We start from the raw sequence: 27276 nt of genomic DNA on the forward strand, positions 1-27276 counted from the left end.
TAGAGATGGCCTTGGAGAAATGGGTGGCTGTATGAGAGAGACGGGGTGGGGAAAGAGAGACTGGTTTGGGTGAACCCAGCCATTTTGTGCTCTGTTAACCAAAATTTATGGTTTAACCTAATGTGTGATTATAGCCAGTCACAGTTTATTCAACAAACACCAGTTAAACAAACCTTGTCTTTATGCAATCTCTACCTCTCTCTTTCTCAAAAGAAATTATGTGGGAATACATAATCACAGACAGAGGTCTGTAACATTACATCAGATTTCTTAGAAGTTCTCTTCCCTGTCCAAAATATAAACCAAACAAAAAGAATCTAGTATCCGAAGTAACTGACAGGCTCTGTATGCAAGGAATAAAGGCAAAAGGAACATATGCATTTTTCTACTTAGAGCAAGATGAATTATTGTGTCAAGCAAACAATCCAAGACCCTCAACAATGGTGAAATTTGGGGAGATACACCTACTCTTTACTTTTTCCTCCAAATAGTTGACAGTTAATGCAAAAAGCTTCTGTCAGTCAGAGAAAACAAACGATGGATTAAATAGACAGTTTGTCTGAACAACTCAATTCAGCTTCCCATGTTCTTACCTCCAACATGTTGGGATGAATCACTGACCTGGGCATGCCTCCTGACTGGAAGAAGGCAAGTCTGGAGAAATGACTCATGCAAACACCAAAGAGGCAACCTACATAAGAAAAGAACAGCTCATGCAGTTGTATTGCCATAACATTAACAACTGGTGTATCCTCTTCCCTCCCTGACAGATTTCCCATATTTCTAGCTTAGCCTGCACCTATCTGGTATTTTCCAGTTGTTTTGGGACTGTAACAGAGAGTTATGCTGGTTGGGAGTTCTTGGTGTTACAATAGCAATATACCTGAAGAGTATCAGGGCAGAGAAAGCTGTCAAAACTATCCTTCAATCACTGGCATCCCACAAGGAAACAATGGTGGGAAAAGTATTGTTATGTATCAAGATATACAAGTAGTTCTCGAATGATAATCATTCATTTAGTGACCGTTCAAAGTTACAATGGTACTGAAAAAAGTGACTTATGATCGTTTTCACACCTACAACCATTGCAATATCCTCATGGTCACATGATTACAATTTGGACCCTTGGCAACTGGCTCATATTTATGATGGTTGCAGTATCCCGGGCTCACGTGATCACATTTTGCAAACTTCTGGCAAACCAAAGTCAATGGGGAAGCCAGACTCATTTAACAAACATATTACTAGCTTAAACAACTGCAGTGATTCACTTAACAACTGTGGCAGGAAAGGTCATAAAATGGGGCAAAACTCATTTAACAACTTATTTATAAACTCATTTATTTCACTTAGCAACAGAAGTTTTGAGCTCAATTGTAGTCGTAAATCAGGGACTACCTGTACAAATAATCACAAGTAAAAGCAAATTCAAGTGATCGATGTGTTATTGTTTGAGCCACCTGAAAATAACTATAACTATCCTGTATATTTTAAACATTTTTCTCTTTTCTAAAATGTAAACATCAAAAGGACTATAACAATACAATACAATGTCTTAAAGGAAACAAATTGTTTAAACTTCATATTGTTTCATGAATAGCTTTACCATATTGTGTGCATTGCTTGGATATTATTATTTTTTAGTTTCAGAGCATTACTTTTCAGTTCAGTTCTTAGCTTTAGACTTTTCTTTTTCTTTTCTCAGGAAATGCACACGCATAGTGCATTTCATTTGGGTAATGAAATGTCTGCAACCAACCAACCAAACTCAAAAGACCACCATGGACTCTATAGCTCCTGTCACCAATACCCAACCTGACCACTGATGGAGAACATTAATATGAGGTGGATGAGAGGGGGGGTCAGGGGGAACCTGAGCTAAATTGTCCAATGTTGTATAAGACAGGTTCATCTGTTCATGACCTGGGGTGGGTATGTAGCAATAGCACTTATATACAGCTTCACAGTGCTTTACAGCACTCTCTAAGCAGTTTACAGAGTCAGCATATTGCCCCCAACAATCTGAGTCCTCATTTTACCGACCTCAGAAGAATGGAAGGCTTAGACAACCTTGAGCCGGTAAGAATCGAACTACTGAACTGCAGGCAGCCAGCAGTCAGCAGAAGTAGCCTGCAATAATGCATTCTAACCACTGCGCCACATAAGAGGTGGAACAGGACTCAGGAACAACTGTGCAGAGTTTATTTATTTAAGAACATTTATACAGCCGCCCAACTCACTCTCAGAGATTCTAGGAGGCTTACAAAAGTAATTTAAAGAGCATTTGTTTCAAGGGCACCACTGACACGATGACTCACAAATGCTAGCTCCATAATAGGTAGGTTTCTCTGCTGGGTCTAAGTACCAAGATCTTCCCTTGTATGATTGAAGACTAATGTTGAATGAAATCCTATGCTGCAGGCCTATCTATCTCACTGATATTTCTCACTTAACATGGAATGGAAAGGGTGCTTGAACTCTACATACCAAGTGCAGTATATTATGAATCCAGTTGCATGCTCTACATGCCAAATGTGTTATTAATCCAATTCCCAAATCCCATGAATATAAACAAGCATGTCTGTGTTTCCAAACCTCAGTTCTCGAGGTTCATATTGTAATCATTTTAATGCTGACAACTTAAACATAAATATGATCTGAAGTAGGGAAAAAGATTATATTCAATATTTTTGTGCAACATTAGGCAACAAGAACCCACATATTAAGGTAATAAATTGGGTTCAAGTGAACTCAGAAGGATTCCATTTTGAAAATCAATATCCTGAAACTTCAGAAATCACAGAATACAATAGTTGGAAATAAGGGGAGAAATTGGGCAGAAGCAAAACGCAAGTTTAATTTTAGCGGCACTTTGGTACCATCACAAAAACACAAGCAGAAATGTTAATAACACCAAACCCAGGCAAGAAGCTGCTCCTCATTACCAACTTCATATTCAGGGAATGGGGCTGTAAACAGCAATCAGGATTTTTAATTAGTCTGCTACAAAATGACATCCGAATTGAAGAAGAGGTTTGGTTTTTTTCCTGTAGTTAATCTACAAATCTTGTAGAAGTGCTGATAAAATTAGACTGCATATATATATATTAATATTTCATTTATGCTTTGTTTCTTAGGATATTCTACTGGACATATTTGTATTAAGATGTGGAATTTTAGGCTTCTTGTATCTGTGAGCCTTTGCTCAATTACTAAGGGAACTAACACAGCTTTTATAAAAATGGAAAAGAACTAAACAACACAAGAACTAAACAACATGGAGAAAAAAGCAGTTCCAGATGTCGGGAGAATTAGAGAAAGGGGAAGGAGTTACAGGAGGCACAGTTCTGTAGTCAAAAACAGGATGAAGACTAAAAAACCAAGGACTAGCGGTTTCATAACAGGCATGAGCTTGTACAATAAGCTTAATTATAGACACAGATCCTTTATCTTGTTCTGTTCTTGTATTTAACAGAGTATACATCCACAAAGAGATTAAATGAGACTGCAATTTGGAAATCTGCAAGAATAAAAGGGTGACTTCTTTGTGGTTTATCCCACTTTGAGAAGTATCCAATAATCTTCAAAAGGGTCAATATTGTATTGTTTAGCCATAATTATGATGCTTGAAAACAGGCAGAGAGGAGAGAGGAGGATATTTTTTAAAAAACCTTTTCAAAAACATTACATCTGGATTCCTGCAAGAGAGAGGAAGTCAGTCTTGTGGTCTTAAAGTCCAATTTCTCTGGTTTGCATTTTTCCACCTTCTACAAAGAACCCAGGGTTCTTTCCACTGAGTAGAATAAAATGTCAGCTATTTGGGGAAAGAATGGGAAATAGTTTTAAGTTCATGTGATGAAGGACATCTAATTTGCAATGAATGGAACATTTTCCATATTGCAGCTGAGAAACCAACATGAATGTCACCAGGAATTCAGCTCAGATCAAGAAAGCCTTTATTCATTTACATCCTGATAACATACTGTACTTGCTTCGGAGCAAATATGTGGAGGATTGCACTTTTACACGTCCAATGATTGCTTCATATTTATTTCATGGGACAAAAGTGTAAGTCTACATATAGATTTTTATTTTCCTTTTAATTCTGAGGACCCAGTTTGTGGGGGCAATAAGCTGACTTTGTATAAATACACAAAAGTATGAAGGCTATTGCTTAACGCATTGTAAGCCGCCCTGAGTCTCCGGAGAAGGGCGGCATATAAATCAAATTTTTAAAAAAAACAAAAAAAAACCCATTATGTTCTGGCTAATTGGGTTTTTTTTTTTAATCAGTACTATTTCATTGCCATAGCTTATCTTTCTCACATGCTATATAGTACAAGGTATGTTAATTTACTCATTAACCTCAGCCCCCTAAGTTATATAGCAAATTAGGTGTAAGAGCAAATCCTGCAGAACTTTGCATCTGTATATTTGCATCTGTATATTTGCACCACTATATTTGTGCCAAAATAAGACAGAAACTCAACAGATCAAGCTTTCTCTCACCAAATTGGCTTGGGCACTAAACGTAGGAAAAATGAATGTTGTGTTATCTTCAGCGGAACAAGCTTATCAAACCGTCTGTTTCTTCTAGCTAATTTCATTTAACACTTTCAACTTTTCCTCAGAGGATGAGAACTTGGTCACCAGGAATTAAATACATTTATTTGCCAACTATGGTTTGTTGAAGAAGCCATCACACTAAATCATACTAAAGTATGAGTTGACTTAGAACATTGTACAGATCCTACAGATTGTACAGATCCTACAGATGCTACTGTATCTAGTCCATAATTAGGCTGCTTTAGAAAATTATTCAACAACTTTTACGTAAAATTCATACATACCTGAGTTATGATAAATGGCAGCTTTCTGCAGAAACACCTACTAACCCACCCGAAGTGAATATTGCTCCACTTAATGTGGCGTTCCAGGATATGTATTAACCACAATTTTTCAGCAAATTTGGATGTGTTATTACAAAAGGGCAAGCATAGTTCCTGAATATATGAACATAGTTCCTCCATGGTTGCAGCAGTAGCTGATTTCATGCTGAACTGTTAAGTAGACTGTTGGTTTGGGCTCAGCATGATTTGTGAACCATGGTTTATCATGGAGCAGTATATATAAATTGGACTTTTTCATCAAACCATGGTTAAAACAAACCACAGTTTAGCATGATCTTTGAATCCAGCACATATACACAGATCTTGTCCAATTAGGTTAAACCATATGATGCTGGAGTAACAAACATGAACAATAGGCTTTTGAGTATGCCAGGAGATCAATCTTCAAGACCTCCTGCCAGTTGCAGATGACTTTTTGACCCTTCCTTAAGAACTCTTGAGTGATATACGAGATCCTACTAGCTGCAGCAAATGATCACAGCCAGCCACAGCAAATTATCTTTGCAATGTAAAGACAGAGCATAACAAGAATGACATGTGGATTAGAAGACATCCAATTTAAAACGTGCATCTTCTAGAAACTCAATAGTTGGTTACAAATGTGATAAATAGAATTAAATGCAGGAAGCCTAGGTATAAAACACATAATGGTCCACACTCATCAGTCATGCAGTCTTAACAATTACCTATCACTTCTTCCAAGTGCCAAACAAGATTTAATACCAAATACACAGCCCAGCCTTCCTTTGTTCTCAAAGTAATCCAGGCACCTAGCAATCTAATCTGGACATGTAAATATGTGTTCATGTAAAGGTAATTTAACTTTACTGATAACATCTGTATTGTAGAACTGACTACTAGTAACATCCTATCCTTAACCAACTCTCTCTGTGTTTAAAATAAGATATAAATTCTGCAACATCTAAAACTGTGCACAGTACAGTTTCAATCCTATGGAGATTCCCATTTACCAAGAAGCAAGTTTTATTGAAAAAAGTGGAACTTTACTGAAAAAAGTATTGATGGGACCAGACTATAATCCAGCAGATACTTAGAAACTAAACTCCATTCAATTATCTTTATGAAAAAAACCACAGGTCAGGCTCTACACCAGGGCTGTCAAACTCAAGGCCCACGGGCCAGATGCGTCACATGCTGGCCACACCCACGCCCGGTTTAGTGAAGGGAAAAAAAGTCCAGATACATCACGTGACACCGCCGTGATGACGTGAGTTTGACACCCCTGCTCTACAATACTGCTTATGCATGTTATATTTACACAAAAGGAAGTCAAGCTTGATTTTAAGATGCTCATCAGCCAAAGAAAAATAGCACCAAATCTTCAGCAAATCTAAGACAATTTATCTTTAAAGTGCAAGTACTACCCGGGAAAAAAATCAACTCTACTTTTGGGGCAAATTACCTTAAAATAAACCCGAGGAACTCCCAGAAAAAAGGCACCTAGGCTTGGGCTAAATTCACAGCATACTTACTCAAAACGGTTATGGAAGGGTTTTAGTTCAGCAACATGTTTGACGTGCAAATGCTTCCGATTTCAAATACTAACATATCCCAGCTATGGTAGGAAAAGCCTGCTACCCATAACAATTCAGACCTTTCAGCCAGGCAGAGAAGAATAGATACAAGGCAATTTGTACGCTGCCAAATATATATATGAGCAGCTTTACAGATAACATATTTCTGGAAAATCAAATTGAAGCTGTTGCTATGCCCTTTCTGTATTTAAGGGCTGATACATTCATTACCTATTAAAACAAAGGTTTTCCCACAATGCAGAAACTATTGTTGCCAAGGGCCACCATAAGGACACACTGACAGGTCATGGCACAAAGTGACAAGTACATGATGGTGAGGGTATGCCAGAAAAAGCTTTTACCTGGCAATTGGCCTGAAAGATATTCCCTTTCACCTGTGAACTCTTCCCTGTTCCCTAACACAAGAATTCCATACACACACACACCCCAAAAAGAAAGGAAAAACAATAATGCCAAGAAAGGTGGCATGGCTGAAATGCCTGTTGATGGACAGAGCATGGAGCCTCTTCCTTGGAAGTAGGTAGATCCAAGGGGAAAGAAATGAATTGAGCACTTGCAGTTTTGATGATGAGACAAAAAATAAATAGGAAAAAAAAAGAGTGCTTTTGTAACCATAGAGTTAGAGGTAGTTTCGTATTTGTAAATTATACCTGCTGTAAAGGAAATCCAAAGTGACTTCTAATTTGCCTTTTTGCGACTTTTTCCTTGTCTCTTTCATTTACAGGAATGTGCCACTGGACGCAATGAGGTGTCTCCACGCCTACAGGATTGCTGCCTACATTTCAAGCAGCCAGATCACCTTTGCCTACCTTCCTCGAAAAAGTTGCAACAATCCGGCGGGGGTCCAACGCGTTTAGGATGGCAGCCCACGTCTTTACGAGACGGCGAGGATCCCCGGACTATTAAAACTTTTGTTGGCGAGCCGCTTCTTCCCAAGAAACCAATTACAGAGGGATGATGACGAAAGTAAATACGCTTAAGTTGCATCCAGTAATCATCCAGTTTTCCACCGAGGATCAGAAGAGTTGCTGGAAACCCGCTGCCTCGCTGGCTTTACACCCATAGTCTTCCCGCTCGGGAAAGACCGGAGAACAATGGAGAAAAGTCGCCCGCGATGTTCCCACGCGGCCTCGGTCGGAAGGCAGCGGCTTCTCTGGCTCAGCCAAAGGGTTGCGCAATTCTGCACCTCCTACCTCGCGTCTTCCAGGGCGGGGGAAAAGCCGCGGCCAGTTTGGGGCTCTTGCCTTTTCCTTCCGCTTCTTGTTTTGGCGGAAAGGAGGCGACCGAGCAATCGGGTTGCCAGCGTGAGACGGCGTTGGAGAAGGCGCGGCCCCGAGGGAGAGGCTTCTCCAAATCCTAGCGTCTCCGCCGCTGAGGTGATTTTTGGGAAAAGAGGCCAACGGGCGCTTAGAGAAGGCTGCCCTCTTTTGGGAGCTCTTCAAAGCGCAGCCCTGTTGCAAAAAAATAAAAATAAAATAAATAATTGTGAGGTCGGATCTAAGTACAGGTGGTCCTCGACTTACAACAGTTCATTTAGTGACCGTTCGAAGTTACACCTGCACTGAAAAGAGTGACTTGTGATCCTTTTTCGCATTTATGACCATTGCAGCATCTCCGTGGTCGCGTGATTTACAGTCAGATGCTTGGCAACTGACTCCTAGTTACGACTCCTAGTTGCAGTGTTCGGGAGTCATTTTGCAACCTTCTGACAAGCAAAGTCAATGGAGAACCCAGATTAGCTCAACAACCGTGTTTAATTTGCACAGATTCGTCTGGTGCGCCAGTTGCGCCCCTACCTGGACCGTGATGACCTCCGCACAGTCACTCATGCACTCGTGACCTCCCAGATCGACTACTACTCTGCTCTCTACACTACTACTACTACTGCTCTCTACATGGGGCTGCCCCTGAAGACCACTCGGAGGCTTCAGCTGGTGCAGAATGCGGCCGCATGGGTAGTGATGGGAGTGTCCCGACACTCTCATGTTACACACATCCTGCACGACCTGCATTGGCTACCGGTTGCCCTCCGGGTGAGATTCAAGGTGCTGGTTATTACCTATAAAGCCCTACATGGCCTAGGCCCGGGGTACCTGATGGACCATCTGCGGCCAGCGACAGCTCCCCATCGCCCGGTGCGTTCCCACAAGGAGGGCCTCCTTGGAGTGCCGTCGGCCAGGCAGTGTCGTCTGGCGACTCCTAGGGAACGGGCTTTCTCTGTGGGCGCACCTACCATATGGAATCAGCTCCCTCTGGAGCTCCGGGTGGCCCCTGACCTGGGCTTTTTCCGCCGTGACCTTAAGACATGGTTATTTCGCCAGGCCGGATTGGACTGAAGGGGTTTTTAAGGGGAGTTTTAATGGTTTTTAACACTTAATATTGATTTTATCTGTTTTTATTGCTGTGAGACACCCTGAGTCCTTTCCAGAGAGAGGGCAGAATATAAGCTTAATTAATAAATAAAGAAAGAAATAATAAATAAATAAATAAATAAATAAATAAATAAATAAATAATTTAACGATTGATTCACTTAATAAGTGTAACAGGTAACAGTAACAGTTGGAAGGGACGTTGGAGGTCATCTAGTCCAATCCCCTGCTCATACAGGAGACCTGTACTAGGGATTCAAACCACCGAACTGCCAACCTTTCTAATCAACAAGCTCAGTGTCTTAGCCACTGAGCCACCTAGTCAAGCTTGAGCCACCTAGTCAGGCTGTGTGGCAAAAAGTGTGGCAAGGAAAGTTGTGAAAGGGGACAAATTCACTTAGCAAATTTTTCACAGAACAACATAAATTTTGGGCTCAATTGTGGTCGCAATTTGAAGACTACCTGTACCTGTGATTGACCTGCGCTTCTTGTCTAGCAGAAGGTAGTGGAGTAATCAAGTGGAGTATCTAATAGGTTTATAGACAGTTTGGAAACCATATTTTTAGTGCAATAGATCCGCGATAAGTCGCTTCTTGCCAAAGCCTCAGATTGTACAACAGGGGTAACACATCCTACAGCTTGCTATAGGTAATCCTCGACTTACAACAGTTCATTTAGTGACTGAAGTTACAACAGCACTGAAAAAAGTAGCTTATGGCCATTTTTCACACTTATGACCATTGCAGCATCCCCGTGGCCATGTGATTTACATTCAGATGCTTGACAACTGGTTCCTATTTATGACGGTTGCAGTGTCCCGGGATCATGTGATCACCTTTTGCCACCTTCCAACAAGCAAAGTCAATAAAGAAGCCAGATTTAATTAATAACAATGTTACTGATTTATAAAATGTAACACCCACCATTTTTGTTTTTTGAATCAATCTTAGTACATTTCACACCAAGCCAGTCCCATCTTGGCATACAACTTCAGTGATTTACTTAACAAAAATGGCAAGAAAAGTAGTAAAATGGGGGCAAAACTCATTTAACAAATTTCCCGCTTAGTAACATAAATTTTGGGCTCAATTGTGGTCGTAAGTCGAGGACTACCTGTACTCTACCATAATCGCCATAGACATTGATCATGCTTTCTAGGATTTTGGAACATGTGCCAAGATGGGGCTGGCTTGATGTGAAATGTACCAAGATTGATTAAAAGGGAAAAAAATGAAAACATGGGACCTACATTTTATAAATGATTAAATAAATGCTTGTGTTTAACGCCCCAAAGGTATTAGAGTGGATAAATTATGAATAGATACCGATATTATGCAGGTTAGTCACTAGTTGATTTTAATGATCTCTGAGTAGTGTTGAGTTATGATCTCATTTCTACAAGAACCTAAGCTAATATGTGGTTTTGGGTTAGTCTATTGCATTTAAGGATTATAAATCATCATTCATTACCAGTACTTAACAGTTATTGATATTGGCAACATTGTTAGCCTGAAGAGGGAAGGGAGCCATAGAAATAATGGCTGAGGATGTCATAACTTCAGTAGAATGGCCTGTAGACTTATTTTGTCTTATGACTCATTGCAAGAACCAATACTAAGTTAGGTACTTTCCATTAACCCACCTCCCACAGACAGGAATATGATTAAAAATGGTCCCTTGGATTTTAGACCCACTCAGTCTGGAGGGACCATATACAGCCTGCATCTGCTTACTTTAATATTTGGTCACCACTTTGTTCCCTCTTCTTCTATTAATCAGAGCCACCCACAGAATATGGTAAAAAAAAAGGCACTCTTTTTTTACATGACACTGATAGAGCTCACTTTGCAATTTTTTGGTTCTTTGGTACAATGGGGAAAATAACTTGCTGCAATCAAATGTTTCAGTGAATGTGGAATAATTTTCTTTTACTCTTCAAGAATGCTTTGGAACCCTGGAGAATTTGTGGAAAACATCAACACTTTCTTGGAATTGCATTTTGATAGAATGGCTTCCACCCAGTTGTAATCTGAGATTGTCCAATTGGATCTGGGTTATGTGCAATGGTGGGTTTCAAAATTTTTTACTACCGGTGTGGCTTGGCGGCCATAGCATGGCTTGGTAGGTGTGGCAGGGGAAGGATACTGTAAAATCTCCATTCCCTCCCCAATCCAGGGGAAGGTTACTGCAAAATCCCCATTTCCTCCTGATCAGCTGGGACTCGGGAGGCAGAGAATAGATGGGGGCGGGGCCAGCCAGAGGTAGTATTTACCGGTTCTCCAAACTACTCAAAATTTCCTCTACCGGTTCTCCAGAACTGGTCAGAACCTGCTGAAACCCACCTCTGGTTATGTGTTTATTTACAATTTGAGTTGTTAAAGATTTTTGAGTTTTCTAATTTAAGCACTAGCTGTAATTTAAAGTAAGATCAACTGAGGATTGATTTCAGGAGGCCTCTAGGCAACATTATGTCTGGTAAAATGATAAAGCAGTGATACCACTAATCTGCCTCTGGCTAAGTGAACATTCTCTTAATATGACCAAGATCTATTTTCTCATTGCAAACCTGCTATTTGTATACTTGTGGATTACAGTCTGGCTTTCACATAAAAATGACTACAGTTAAGAACAGCTTTCAATCTGCTGGTATTTCAGAGACTTTTGTGGCCTGTCAGCCACACATTTCATTCAATTGGTTTAAAGCCGTCCTTCCAAGAGAAAAATTGCAGTTTCTCTTGGAAGGAGAATGCTGAGCACTTCTAGAAAAAAAAAATCTTTCAGAATCCAGAGCTGAACATGTATGTAACCGATGTAGGCTTGCCTCTGCATATTTGCATGGAAATGAGACAAATTGTTCATGTAAATTCACTATGTCTGCAGCTTTACCCTGGCGGGGCAAGTGATAAAACATGGATTATGACAAACTCTTATGTATTTATGTGCAATGACATGATCCAAGTATCAAAAGGTGGGACTAATAATGGACATTTTGGCAATGGCATCATCATGGTTAGGAACATGTATGAATGTGAGACAATTGGCATGTTGCTTCAAAAATTCACTGCTATGATGTCATTTTGGTTTAGTTGCTAGATTTTTGTATATATTTTGAAACATGTTAGCCTTATTTCCTCTGGTCAAATCAGAATCCAAAATGTTAGAAGGTAATTAAAATTACACCCACCAGTTTTCTTGCTTGCCTCGGTATATACATGGATACTCGTAGATATATGATACTGGAACTGTGATATCTTGAAATTTCTTTAATTATTATACTAGATGTATTATAGAACAAATATTCTAATGTTGCAGATTCCATAAACATCATAACACTGCTATAAAAACTCCTGCAATAGATCTAAAAAAACATAGCCTAAAATAGGCAAATATTGTGCAATAAAGTACAATGCAGGCAGTAGAATCTAAAAATTACTAGCCAGAACAAATACAAAAGCACAAGTCAATAAGTAGTGCTGTTTAGCATTAGATAATCCTGAAAAAGCATTACCACTTGGGAGACCACTAAGATATCCCAAGACTAAGGGAAAATTCAAAAAAAAAGTTATGGAAAAAGGAAGTGGCAAACCACTTCTGTACTGTTGCCAAGAAACTGCACAGACTTGTCCATGTGGTTAAAAACACAAAAACAGCAGAAGACAAAAGAAAAATGATGGAGCAGAAAATAAATCTAGAGGGGAACAAGGGAAAGAAGTACAAGATATCAGTTGTCCTCACCAAAACCAGGTTTTAGGGCTCTTAGAAATGTCTGTATGATGGGACAGTTTCAGTTTTGGGGGAATGTTATTTCAGACAGGAGGAGCTGCTATTGAGGGGGCAATGGTGGGATTCAAAAATTTTTACTACTGGTTCTGTTGGCATGGCTTGGTGGGCATGGCTTGGTGGCATAGCAGGGGAAGGATACTGTAAAATCTCCATTCTCTCCCCACTCCAGGGGAAGGGTACTGCAAAATCCTCATTTCCTCCTGATCAGCTGGGACTTGGGAGGCACAGAATAGATGGGGGTGGGGCCAGTCAGAGATGGTATTTACCGGTTCTCCAAACTACTCAAAATTTCTACCGGTTCTCCAGAACTGGTCAGAACCTGCTGAATACCACCTCTGATAGAGGGGGTCCTGATAGGTGGCATTCTTTAATAGATGGAACCTGGAGCACCCCAAGTCTACCAGATTGAGCCAAGCATATATTGTAGATACTCTAGGAGACAAACAGTCCAGGCGGAGGCGCTATCAGTTGGGGTAATGCAATTTGCTATTTTTTAAAGTGCAGTCAACCATGGTATCCTTTTGTGACAGGAGGTCCCTGGGGCATATTTTTTTTTACTATGGTTTTAGTCCTTGTTATGGTGCATGCTGAAGATAGTGCTGTTGACTATTGTTAGCCACCTAGGTTATGGAGCCATGTTGTCTTGTTGTTTACCATCTATATGGAAGTGTTGGGTATTGTTTGTTCCTTTGGAATATGCAGATGTTCTCCAGTTCTACTGCTACTTGCTATCTAATGCCAAGAAAGTATTTGGTATCCTTGAACACTGATTAAACTCATTAAGGACTGGGGGAGGGAGAATGTTAAAATTAAATCCAGAAAAGTGAGAAGGGCTATGGAAAGGAAAACTTGGGAACAGTGTGGAACCTATTTTGGATAGGATTTTCCTATCTTGGATCCCCAAGAAAGAATAGGTTTGCTATTTGGGGATGGTTATTTATCCCAATTGTTTTAGGCTTTTCAGGAGACAGTTAATCACAAACAGCACATTTCAGAATTAAAATGCCAACTGAGATGTAATCTATAGAGCAGGGGTGGGTTCTAAATTTTTTTACTACCGGTGGCTTGATGGTCATGTGACAATTATTTAGGATTTAGCAGAGGTACTGGTCTACCAGGTTTTTAATTGCTTGCAGAGCTATACCGATCTACCCATTTATTTTTGCAGGCACTGATCTACTCATGTATTTTTGCAGGCACTGGTCTACCCATTTATTTTTGCAGACACTGATCTACTCATGTATTTTTGCAGGCACTGATCTATTCATTTATTTTCTTTTAACACTGATCAGCTGTAGGGCGGCCCTTTGAAGCCCCGCGGCAAGAGTTTAAACAGTTTTTTTCCCTCTAGTCATCAGCTGGGACTCAGGAGGCAGCAATAGATTGGGGGTGGGGCCAAATAAAAGGTAAGAATAAGGTGGGGGGATGAGGGGGCAGAACCAGTTCGGTGACGTCATATCATCACCGCTACCAGCTCGGTGGAACCGGGCTGAACCGGGAGGAACCCACCACTGCTATAGGGGCAAATAGGTTATATCGGAGGGCATTTAAGTAGCCAAGCATATTACAGAACAGCTCTTGGAAAATTTTGAAAACTTGTAAAAGACTAGTGAGGTCTCAGAAAACTGGACCAGAGCAAATATTGATCATCAACACTGCCACCCACTTTCAAGAAAGGAAAGCATAAGGACCCAGGAAGTTAAAGACCTGTTTGGTTGACATCTATACAAATTATTAAACAATTTGGAGAGTGATAACTTATCTACCTTTATGTAAATGAAATGTAATTTTGGACGATCAAAAAAACCAAGCTTTTAGTAACAAAGTCAGGTCCAAACACTTGTGTTCTTTCTTTTGTTATTCATTTGAGCTGGGTAGTGTATAAAACTGAATTATGATTTGGGTGAAGGCAAAGAACAGCAATATCAATAATAGATCAATAATTCAACCTAGAGTACAGAACAAAAAGGTTAAACGAAAGCTCTTTGATAAATAAAGTGAGTAATAGTGCTGTTTCAATTGTCCAACTTCAACCCAGAAGATATCTTCATAAGATTTACACGTTTTGACCTTTTAACTGGATAAATTGGTTTTCTTTTCTTGCTTAAATGATGAAGATTATAATATATCATAATATGAAATGTTAATGGTAAAGATAATATAGAAAAAAAATTAATTGCCCTAATGTAATGTGTAGAATTACAGATCCAAATTTTGGCATGGGACTTCAGCACTCATGTTCATAATTAAATATATATGTATTATATAATTAGTTTACATAGTAGCTTTCCCAAATCAAGGAATACTAGATTTTAAAAACATATTGCACAATTAGGCCCATAATACATTTTATATAATAGAGAATACATTATCCAAATGGGTACTGTATGTTGAATGAAAGCTTACCTAAGGAATGACTCAAAAGTCCTGTATAATTACAATCATAAATTTCAGGCTTAAGGTACAAAATGTCTCTTCTGACTTCCATTATCATCTTCAGAATGAAATTCTGATGTGCCCAAGATCACTCAAGGAGAATGAATAAGACTTGAGTCAAAGCCTTCCCAGTTAGCTCTTCAGTTTGACTATTCCCTAAAAATGGGAGGAATTTCACTGGTGTCAAAATATATGTAGTGGATGACCGGTATTGAAAAATGTGTCATGTACGTACAATAGTGCTATTTTCAGCTTATGTAAAACTTAACTCCTCTCTAAGCTAGATGCAGGCTGACAAACTCCGTTCTAAAATTCTCAATGAACTAGTGTGACTCAATGAACTAGTGTGACAAATAGATATGCTCCTAAATCTTTCTCTGCATGTCACTTATTTAGAATCACAATAATATACTGTAATTACTCAAATGGCTCTCATTGTGGATGGGTGAATCCATTGTTTAGGTTTTACGTCTTTCTTTCATTAATTTGCAAAGCCAGCAAAGAAAATACAAAAATGAAAATTTGTATCAATCTTCAAGTACATTGCTTTGTTTGTTTTATTAGGTTTATATTCCAACTGCTGCACAGGAGCTCAAGACAGCACATGTAATACTCCTTCCTCCTACTTTTCCTCACAGCATCAAGGTTATGGGGTAGCTTGAGCTGAAAGAAGTTGTAACTGGACCGAAATCACTATTTCAACTTCTCCTCATAAATATATTTTTAATATATTTTCTCTAGCACATGTATTTTCAAGCAATTTCCCTCCTAATAGTTTAGAAAAGGCCTAGAATTCAAGAATACAGAAGTGACCTTGAAGAAGAACCTTGAAGAAGGAACGCAAGAAGCATTAAGTTAAACAACGGGAAAGAAAAAGGGGTAAGAAAGAAACACCAGAAGGCAAGGCAAGAAACAACGGATGGAAACTAATCCAGGAGAGAAGGAACCTAGAGCTAAAGAGAAATTTCCTAATAGTGAGAACAATTAACCAATGGAATGATTTGCCTCCAGAAGTTGTGGGTGCTCCATCACTGGAAGCTTTTAAGAAGAGACTGGGAAGCCATTTGTCTGGAATGGTATAGGGTCTCCTGCTTGAGCAGGGAATTGGACTAGAAGTCCTCCAAGGTCCCTTCCAACGCTGTCTTCTGTTAGTCTGTAACACTCCTCTTTGATTTTGTTTCTGTGTGAAGAAAATACTCCCAGCAATCTACAAATGCTTTCCATTTCCTTGTTTGTACAATTCTGCAGAAGACTACAATTCTTTAGCCAAGGCTCTGAAAGAAGTAGAAAAGAATGTTTCTGAGGAATCTCAGGAAACAAAACAGCATACAGTGCTGGGGCTGATGAAAAAAGCCAGAACTAAAAATCCCCACCCAGTTTTCTTCCTTGATGCAGCAAATAAGCATCAGGATTTGGAAAGAGGGAGAGAGGGGAAAAAACTTTACAGTGAACTGCCTTTAACACACTTGTATTCTGCATTTCTGTGTGTAAGAGTGAGGGAAAGAAAGAAGTTGTGCGTGACAAGGTGAAACATTCACATATCATTGGCAACAATTGTGTAAGGGGAAGGCCCCACAAGTATGTTCTTGACATGGGTTGTCCCTTAATAAGGATCAGGCCAGTCTCTAGTCAGCTAATGGTGAGGGTGCTTTGTGGCTTGGCTTCACTCACCTCCCCAATATAACTTGGATTCCACATAGAACTGGCAGGCTACATTCCCTCCATTCCTGAGTAGAAGAAAGACCAAAGATGGAGAGAGGCAGCCTTTTGTTTCCTGGGTTCCCTTTGCCAGCCATCTTGCCCAGGGGTGAAATCCAACAGGTTCTGACAGGTTCTGGAGAACCAGTAGCGGAAATTTTGAGTAGTTCGGAGAACTGGCAAATACCACCTCTGGCTGGCCCCAGAGTGGAGTGGGAATGGAGATTTTGCAGTATCCTTCCCATGCCACTCCCACCAAGACACAGCCACCAAGCCACATCACGCCCACCAAGACACACCCACAGAACCAGTAGTAAAAAAATTTGGATTTCACCACTAATCTTGCCCTCCTTGGACCCACATAAGCCACCCCAAGACTTTACTGCAGCTAGCTGCACCAAAAGGACAGACAAGCAAGAAACAATCATCAGCATTGCCTCAGACACCCCCACCCCTACTACAACAATGCTGGCTCTTTCTCCTGATCTTCCCTTCCCACATCGTATTTCTTAGTCCAAAAGAGGGTTTCTAAATCAGCCATCCTAAGGACCTGCCTTCATTTGCCCATCTCAACCTATTCCTGCCTCTTCTCCCCTGAGCAATTGGAATACCTTTCCAATTGGCAAGTAATGTTTGGTGAAAAGGGAAAATGAATTTGGAGAATCTACCAGTCACTTTCGTTAACTTATCCTGTATTAATACCTTTAAGGCCAGCCTTATTACTGAGATAGAATAACATTTGGCTAATTGGGACAGCAAATTTTAGGTAAGTATACTTTTCTATGTTGATGCAGCTATGGAGTTGCAAGAGAATCTATCCTTAACCAAGTGGAAAAGATGGAGAGAATAGTGGACTTCCATAAAGTTCAATCATTGGCTCTGAACTCCTTCGCTTTTTTATTAACAGGTGGGAGGGAATGGGGAGGGAAATGCCTCTCAAGCTTGCAAATGTTAAAAGTGGGTGGCGTAGTCAGAAAAAAAAACTTGAAGTCAACAGACTAAAATGTACCAGGCAAATGCAAAATTATTCACTTAGGACATTGAAATCATTGGGGGATCCTTGGCTTGGCAATAACATGCATAAAACAAGCCTTGGATTAATAGTTGATTGCAAGCTGAACATGAGTCAGCATCATATTGTGGCAGCAAAGATTTTCCATCTTTGGGATAATCAATCCATTATCAGAAATATAATTTTAAATTGCCGAAAGAAAGTGTTCCATTTTATTCTACTCTGATCAGATTCAAGCAATTTGTCCAGTTTTTGTCCAGTGACAAAATGGATTCAAGAGGGAACAGCTTCAGAGAAAGACAACAGGAATGATTCGGAGACTTGTTCACCACTGACTTAGCATTTTAAAAAAGTGCATGTCAGTATTTTGCCATCAGTTTGGTAAGCCTCCTGTGGTTTGGCCTTTGTCCAATCCTTTCTATATCACTTCTTGCCTTCTGAGTGTTTATCAGTTTTGTAAATAATTTTGTCAATGATTTCAAAGTTGTAATTTTGGGACTTCCCCCAACATTCAAGACTGATCAAAATTTATAGACAAAAGCATTAGCCAAAATGATTTCTATGCTAGTAGGTAACGTATGGTCACATGAGAGGAAAACTTCAGTGGTACATTGCTGCTTAAATGTGTTCTGCAGCCGATTACAATTTAACCACTATGCTAACTAAAGGGCCAGCCTGAGCTATCTCCAACAAACACACTCCTCTAGGTAAATCTCTGAGTGTTTCAAGAGGGCAAACATGACCAGATCAACAGGTCCACAAAGGTGATGAGATTCAGTCAAGATACCTGATAAAGAGGAAGTAGCATTAGTAGGAGCTCCTTCCTGTTTACAAGCCAAAGCATCCTTAATGTGCAGTGCACTGTTAGCATCTTAGTAGTTCCAGCCTCCAGATGAAAATTGACTTGTTGTTAAATAAAAAGACAGCGTGCAAAGAGGTCTTAGAAAGAAGCTAGCAGAGAAGAGCAACAAAGATGATTAGGGGACTGGAGGCTAAAACATATAAAGAACGGTTGCAGGAATCGGGTATGTCTAGTTTAATGAAAAGAAGGACTAGGGGTACATGGCATAGGACCTGGGTATTTGCAGGACCGCCTTCTGCCGCCGATAGCCTCCCACCGACCAGTACGTGCCCACAGAGAGGGACTCCTCAGGGTGCCGTCAGCCAGGCAAGGTCGGCTGGCGACCCCCAGGGGGAGGGCCTTCTCTGTGGCAGCTCCTGCCCTCTGGAACAATTTGCCCCCGGAGATATGAAGGATATCGGATCTCCGGGTCTTTCGCCGTGCCCTGAAAACTTTTCTTTTCCATCAAGCAGGGCTGGCGTGAACCCCCTCCCCCTTTTTTAGTCTTTTTTAGTTTTTTAGTTTTTAAATTGTCATTGGGTTTTAATTGAATTGTTTTAAATTGGGCCAGTTATGTAATTCTTTTAATAATTTTAAATTTTGTATTGGCATGTGTTTTAGTTCTGGCTGTGCACCGCCCTGAGTCCACTAGGAGAAGGGCGGTATACAAATTGAATAAAATAAATAAATAAATAAATAAATGATAGCAGTGTTCCAATATCTAAGGGTTTGCCACAAAGAAGAGGGAGTCAACCTATTCTCCAAAGCACCTGAAGGTAGGACAAGAAGCAATGGATGGAAGCTAATCAAGAAGAGAAGCAACCTAGAACTAAGGAGAAATTTCCTGAGAATTAGAACAATTAATTAGTGGAACAACTTGCCTCCAGAAGTTGGACATTTTTAACAAGAGATTTGTCTGAAATGGTATAGGGTATCCTGCCTGAGTAGGGGGTTGGATTAGAAGATCTCCAAGATCTCTTCCAACTCTGTTATTCTGTACTCTGAATATGCTGTTAAGTATTCTAGTCTCTTCTGCTCTAGCAAGGTTAATCCTTTCCCAGTTATCTATACAACTTGCCCATTTAGAGAAAACCTTATACTTAAGGAGTTCAGGGTTATGAATGAAGGCAAATATACATGTCCCAGGATAATGTTGCAGGATCCAATCTGGATCAGTACCTGGGACCAGAAGTCTAGTCTTCCGAGCTTTTGGACTCAGGATGGAGCCCATCCTCAGGGAACTTCTCTCTAATGGAATGTTCAGGATTACATTGGGGGATTGAAAATCAAGTTTTGATTATTAAGAAAGGTTAGATATATGTTTAGCTGAAACGAAGCTATGAGAATACATATGCTTTCTTAAAGGGGAAATTTCAACAATGGCTAACAATCATGATTTAATCTTTTCTGTACTAGGAACTGCATGTAACACTACAAATACTTGATTCCTTCCTTATGTTTTACCAGATGACAATTGGCTTGAATATGGCTGGAGCAAGAAATGCATATGCATAAATGGAGCGAAAGTTAATGTTTTAAAGCTCTGTCACTTGAAAGGTTTTCCCCGGCAGATTTCCAACCATTGTCCCTTGTGGTGACATTTACTCATTTGCTGCCATATGTTGGATTTGGTTGTGCCACACTAGGAAAGTTCTGGTTTATGTATCCAAAAGCTAAATCTGGTGCATAACTTCAGATGTACACAACTAACAAATACATCCTATAATAGCTAGAAATCAGCCTAAGATTTTCCATCAGTGTCAAATCTTGAAAACAGTTGCAAGAAGCTGTATATGAATTTAGCTAAACAACTCATTAAAAATATATTCCTCTCCTCCCCTCCTCTGTTCTATCCTATCCTTACTCTACCCTACCATGTCCTGTCCTGTCCTGTCCTGTCCTGTCCTATCCTATCCTTCTTTTCAATCTGTCTGTTTATCCACCTATATTTCTTAATAATACTTCATTTTTGATTAAGGAGAATTTCAGAATAAAAAAAATCTAGGGAGAGGTCTTCTACCTTTCTGTTTCATCAATTCAAACATTTAAATGTTATTTTGTAAGATCATGAATTCAAGGTAATGTTTCAACATTTCGACCAGAGAAGAGAGGCCCAAAGTACTGAGAGAATATTTAACCCAATTTGGTTAATCTCCTTTGCTCGAGGCTTGTCTAACTAAGCTAAGTCAATAAAACTTTGTCCGCAGACACACAGAGCTTTCAGCACACAACTTGCCTGTCCCAAAATGGAGTGCTGCAAATATATATTTGGATTAGTTTTCTTTTTCTACACAGGTATGTTTCTTTTTTGCTGCTTTTCAGAAGAATTGAGATAATAGAAGTCTCTGAAATATTACCATATTTAATGAGTGTTGGGACTTAACCTTGGAAGTTTGAATGGGCACATATTGGATAAATGCTTGATGTTACTAACTTTATATATAAAATACTAAATAATTACATTTCTGTTTCTAAAACCTTACATTACAATGAGATCTGATTTTTCTTAATGTTGTACAGTCCCAGGAACTAATAATGCTGAGAGAAACTGGCTGAAGAACGCTGTGCCCAATTTATTGTAAAATGAGATGTGAGCGTTTCTGCACCTAAAATTTTGCAAATTGTGTCCTGTATGCTTATGTAATGTTCAATAATCTAGGAACCACTCATATAAAGCAAGCATATTGTCTATGAAACATCAATATCGTATGCGACATTGCATCTTCTATTAATATTTATTACCCTTGGATTATATTCCTCTTCTTTTCCTCAAGATGTCTCTGAGTTGTTTAAAAATAATGTTACTGGGCAGGCAGGTTACAGAGCTAGATTTAATTAGTGGTGGGACAACTCCATCTTTTGTCAGAAAACATCACAAATCATTGCAGAAGTGGCACAAGCTAAATATGTTTCATATTGCAAGCAAGTTTTAGGTAAGTTTTCTAGCTAGACAATACGTTCTTAAAAGGGGAATTAAATGTTTCTGAATACAACAAAGCTGACAGCAGGAGCATGTGCAATTCAGTAATCCAGCAGCCATTTTAATGGCCATTAGAGCCATTCTCCCCCCCCCACAAGTTTTTTATTTTTTTTTATTTTTTACAAACATATCAATGCGTGAACAATGTGGCACCTGAGTGTCTTACATTTTAGTACAAATATAATAATATTCATCATATTTACTATGTTTGACAAGCTTATATAATTCTGGTAATAGTACACATATTTATCTTAAGTTATAATCTTTCATTATTTAGTTATTCAATATTTCAATGTGTTATTTTTATGCCAATCACCATATTCTGAGTGTCATTCCTTTTACTACAAATAAAATATTATTAATCATATTTGTTACATTTAGCAAGCTTATATGGTTCTAATAATAATACACATATTTATGTTGTTATAATCTTCCATTATTTAATTATTCAATATTTCAATATGTTATTTTTATGCCAATCACTATATTATTCAAGCATATTTGATAAAACCATAGTTCAAATTCATAATCTCCTTGCAGCTTCTTGTCAAAGTATCCTTAATACTTTGAATTATCGATGCTGTTCCTCCCCAAATTCCACTCCTTTCTTGCTGGTGGAGCATCTTGTTTAGTTTTATTTTGTCCCTCTTTTGTCTAATAATCCAAAACCCATATATTCAAACATAAAGTCACATCTCAAAAAGTTCAATATTCATGAATCTTTATATCCCAAAGCTGATTGACCTGTGCCTCTAGATAGTCCCAAGAATTTTTCCAGAATCTTCATAAGTCCCACTATAAATTCAGTCTTGTGTTGTAGCTTTCAGGGGTCACTTTAATAATAGTTTCTTTCTTATTCTCACGTTTCAATCTCCAATAGCTAAGTATTTCTAGGATTTTAAAAATGTGTTATGCCTTCCTTTTGTCAGCAGGTGGCACTCTTAGATCAAATTTCAATATTAACCAGTTTTATACAATTTTAATGGTAACAATCCAAAATATAAAGATGATATTAGTGTTTAAGTAAATAGTTCCAGCATTTTAAAATGCCTATCCAAAACAACGCCTGTCCAATTTAGAAATCCAATTTTCTGTATTTTTAAAGGTCTTTTAAAGGCCTTTCTCCCTTTGATTCTTTTTCCTTCAATTTTGAAATTCTTCTCAAAATGTTAAATCACTGCTTTTAAAAATAGCAGTGAGTATCTGTTTTCCTGAATATTCTTTTGGGGTTGAGTTTTAAATAAAAAGGATCCTTCTCACCCAATTCCAGACATTATTCACCAACTCCACTCCAGTACAGCTCTTAGATTTTCTCAGCTGTTCCAGCTTCATGGCAGCCATCTTTAGGCTGCCTCTTCTCACTATGGCATAGAGGGGAAAAAGCCTGGGGTTCAGCAGTAGAGTTGCAATCTCTCCCATGACTTCTCAGGGCACCCCTCCTTAGCTTCGCTGCCCCTATAAGGCAGCTTTGACTCCTCTCGGAAGCACAAACAGAGAAAACTCAGCACAGGGAACGTGGAGACCCGTTCCCTGCATCTGATATTGCCGCGACGTCAGCCGGAAGTCCCCTATTAGAGCAGTTCTTCATCCTAAACCAGAAAGAAGACAGAACTTCTATAGAATAATTTTCAACACACCCCAGCTGTGTTTTGACTTTATTTAGCATATTGTTAGATATTCCAGATGGAGATAGGTTTCTATCACTTAGGTTTTTTTCTCTCCTGTATCAGCAGTTTCCAATCACCAACTCACTACAGGGTCAGATGTTGAAGTCCATTAGGAACAGGAATCGATAAGGAGAATCCTGGAAGCTGGAGATCAACAAGACTTTTGCTCTTCTAAGCTTATTAAGACCTAGACGTTCTCCTGCTTAAATAGAAAATGCCTAAGACATATTATTCATACTACTCTGAGCTCAACCAGAAAAGAAAGGTAGAAACAAAACAAATAATAGTTTCCCAAAGGTGACCTTTCGTTTGTCTCAACAGTTTGCCATTGCACAAGGTTTACTGGTTTTGTAAGCCGCCTTGAGTCCTACGGGAGAAGGGCGGCATATAAATTACATACATAAATAAATAAATAAATAAATAAATAAATAAATAAATAAATAAATAAATAAATACTGGAGACATTTCTTAAATGTAGCCAAAATCAAGCCAGTGAAGAAAGGACTTGATTTTGCAAAGTATCATTAACTGTGAAATAAACAACAACATTCTGGAACTCAAAATCTCACAATCTTTACTTTTCCCATGGATAAATAATGAAAGTGCTCTTGGGACAAAAAGTTAGCAATGAACCTAATTATGGGACACCTTTGAGGCACTGCCTTGAAAAAGTTGGTTTGCGGTCTCTTCCCCATTTTATTTCCTGGCCTGGAAATTGAAGATTATCAAGACTCTTGTAAAGAGATAGAATGACATCCCCCCTTCACCTGAGACAGCAGCTGGTTTTCAGAAGAGACTGCATTTAAACACTGTTGCTTCTTCCAAAGACAGCGATAACTACATAAGGAAGTGCAAGGAACTGCAAGAAGGAAGCCAGTTTGGTTTAGTGCAGGGGTGAAATCCAGCAGGTTCTGACAGGTTCTGGAGAACCGGTAGCGGAAATTTTGAGTAGTTCAGAGAACCAGCAAATACCACCTCTGGCTGACCCCAAAGTTGGAGGGGAATGGAGATTTTGCAATATCTTTCCCCCAGGAGTGAAGAGGGAATGGGGATTTTGCAGTTTCCTTCTCCTGGAGTGGAGTGGGAATGGGGATTTTGCAGTATCCTTCCCCTGCCACGCCCACCAAGCCACACCACACCCACCAAGCCACGCCCACAGAACCAGTAGTAAAAAAAATTGTATTTCACCACTGGTTTAATGGTTAATGCATCATACTAGAAAACAAGACACTGGGAGTTCTAGTCCTGCCATAGGTTTGAAAGTGGCTGGGGGACTTTGGGCCCATCACTCACTCTCAGCCCAACTCACCTTCCAGGGTTGTTGTAAGGGGAAATAAAAGGAGAGAGGTATATTGGTATGTTCGCCACCTTGAGTTATTTATAAAAATTATAAAGGTGAGTTAAACCAAATCTAAACAAACAAGAAAGGATGTGTTGGCATCATTTCTCTCGCAAATATACATACCCTTATTTGGTACCCAAGGCAATTATTTTTATCTAACTCAGTGCTTCCCTGCTGGTGAGTTTATATCAATAGAGACACTTATAAAACCAGCAGAACTGTTTAGAAGGATTCCATATCAAGTACTGCAGAAAAACGGTGCAGAATCTCAGAATCTTCCTTTGCTCTAATCATTCCATTCTCTGTAGCCCTACTCTCTCTTTCTAATAAGAAATCTAGGAATTATCATTCCATTTGCAGGTTTATCATCCCTTGCTCAAGGGTATCAACCTTTCATCTGCAGGCCAGTTATTCTACATCTGAATTCCAGTTCCAGGAATGTCGCCCTCCCACTCAGATTCTGATTCTACATCTGAATTCCAGTTCCAGGAATGTCGCCCTCCCACTCAGATCACCATACAATAAATTTGGGTGAAATGTCTTTCCCATCTGCCACTGGAATAATTAAAGTTTTTCCCAAGTGTTAATTTAACCCTGTGCACTAATGTAATTCTTACATATTCAGGCAATTTGTAGACTTTACATTCTGGTATACATACTTCCCTGCATGCAGAATAAGCAAGTCTTTCATTTGGTGAAAAGTATGTATTTGGTGTTTTTACTTTCTAAATTCTTCTCACTTTTCCCCCACTCTCAGTTCAAGGAGATATTCTGGACAATTATGTAAGGACAGATGGTGCTTGGATCCTTGGTCAAGAATCCACCACCTATAGAACTTTAACTAAAGGAGCTTGTGCTATCAAATGTGAAACTGAAACAGAATTTATCTGCAGGTAATCATAGGATTCTTGCATTTTATGAAAGTTGCTCAAATGTTTTGATTGTCGCTGATTATCTGAAAACTTCCTTAGAGACAAATGACATAGAATTCAGCTAATACTTAGAGAGCTTGATACAGTGCAATGCAATGTACTGCAACAACTCTACAGGCAGTTCTTCACTTGCAACCACAATTGAGCCCAAACATTCCATTGCTAAGCAAGATAGATGTTAAGTGGGTTTTGCCTCATTTTACGACCTTTCTTGCCATAGTTGTTAAGCGAATCATTGCAGGTGTTAAATTAGTAACACAGTTGTTCAGTGAATTTGTCTTCCCCATTTGCTGGTCAAACAGTAGCAAAAGATGATCTCATGCCTCTGGGACACTGCAGCTGGCATAAGTACATGTAAGTTGCCAAGCAGCAGAATTTTGATAACCTGACCATGGGGGTGCTTCAGGGGTGAAATGCTCCCAGTTTGGACCTGATCGCCCGATCCAGTAGCGATAGAGGCGGGTGGTTCGGAGAACCGGTAGCAAAAATCCCTGCCCGCCCCCCATGCCCAGCTGAGCCGCGCAATCATCAGAGGCTTTTTTTTAAAAAAAAAATTAAGCATTTTTTCTACAACCTCTTTGGCCGAAAAAATGCTTTTAAAAGTAAAAAAAAAAGCCTCTGATGATCATGCGGCTCAGCTGGGATAGTCAAAGGCTTTTAACGATCCAAGCTGAGTTGCCTGATTGGCAGAGGCTTTTTTCTTTTAAATGCCTCTGACGATCCCAGCTGAATTGCCTCAGCTGGGATCGTCAGAGCATTTTTTTACAACCTCTTCGCTGAAGAGGTTGTAGGAAAAATGGTTTTAAAAGTAAAAAAGAAAAAAATTGGCCATGCCCACCCAGTCACATTACCCCCCCCACCAAGCCACGCCCACAGAACCGGTAGTAACACATTTTAGATTTCACCACTGGGGTGCTGCAATGGTCCCAAGTGTGAAAAACAGTCATAAGTCACTTTTTATGACTTTTCTTGCCACATTCGTTAAGTGAATCACTGCAGTTGTTAAATTAGTAACACAGTTGTTAAGTGAATCTGGTTTCCACATTAAATTTGCTTGTCAGAAGGTCGCAAAAGGGGATCACATGACCCCAGGACACTGCAACTGTCATAAATGTGAATCAGTTACAGTTACAGGTAAGAGCCTGTAGTACAGTAGACTAAAGCACTGTTATTAACATCTGCTGTTTGCAATTACTGCAAGTTCAAATCTCACCAGGCTCAAGGTTGACTCAGCCTTCCATCCTTTCAAAGGTAGGTGAAATGAGGACCCAGATTGTGGGGGCAATAAGCTGACTTTGTATAAATATACAAAAGTATGAAGGCTATTGCTTAACGCATTGTAAGCCGCTGAGTCTCCGGAGAAGGGCGGCATATAAATTAAAGCAAAAAAAAAAAAGTTGTCAAGCACCTGAATGTAAATCATGTGACCATGGGGATGCTGCAATGGTCCTAAGTGTGAAAAATGGTCATAAGTCACTTTTTCCAGTGCCGTTATAACTTTGAACGGTCACTAAGCGAACTGTTGTAAGTCAAGGACTACCTGCATTAAGGACACTTGTGATTTTTGTATTGAACTGCGATTTGTTTCTGGTAGCAGATACCACTATGCAGCTATGTTTTGACATAATAGCAATCTCATGCCTTTTTAAATATGGTTCTTCCTTTTAAAGTACTGCGTTCTTGCTATATAAAATTAGTAAGAGAATCCTCAAAATTACACATTAAGTATTGGCATTTAATCTGTATTAG

The 27276-nt window shown here is 39.4% G+C and overlaps 1 protein-coding gene across 1 annotated transcript in view; it reads left to right on the forward strand.

Moving 5' to 3' along the window:
* Positions 1-20824: 20824 nt before the first annotated feature.
* Positions 20825-27276, forward strand: part of PLG (plasminogen) — a 36447-nt gene continuing 29995 nt past the window's right edge. The window contains exons 1-2 of the mRNA XM_070932614.1: positions 20825-20901; positions 25353-25488. Of these exons, the coding sequence (XP_070788715.1) occupies positions 20853-20901; positions 25353-25488 (185 nt within the window). The 5' untranslated portion in view covers positions 20825-20852. The remainder of the gene's footprint in view (positions 20902-25352; positions 25489-27276) is intronic.

Source organism: Pituophis catenifer, unplaced genomic scaffold (assembly GCF_029215685.1).
Source record: "Pituophis catenifer annectens isolate HBS135680 unplaced genomic scaffold, rPitCat1.0.hap2 SCAF_1, whole genome shotgun sequence".
NCBI lineage: Eukaryota > Metazoa > Chordata > Lepidosauria > Squamata > Colubridae > Pituophis > Pituophis catenifer.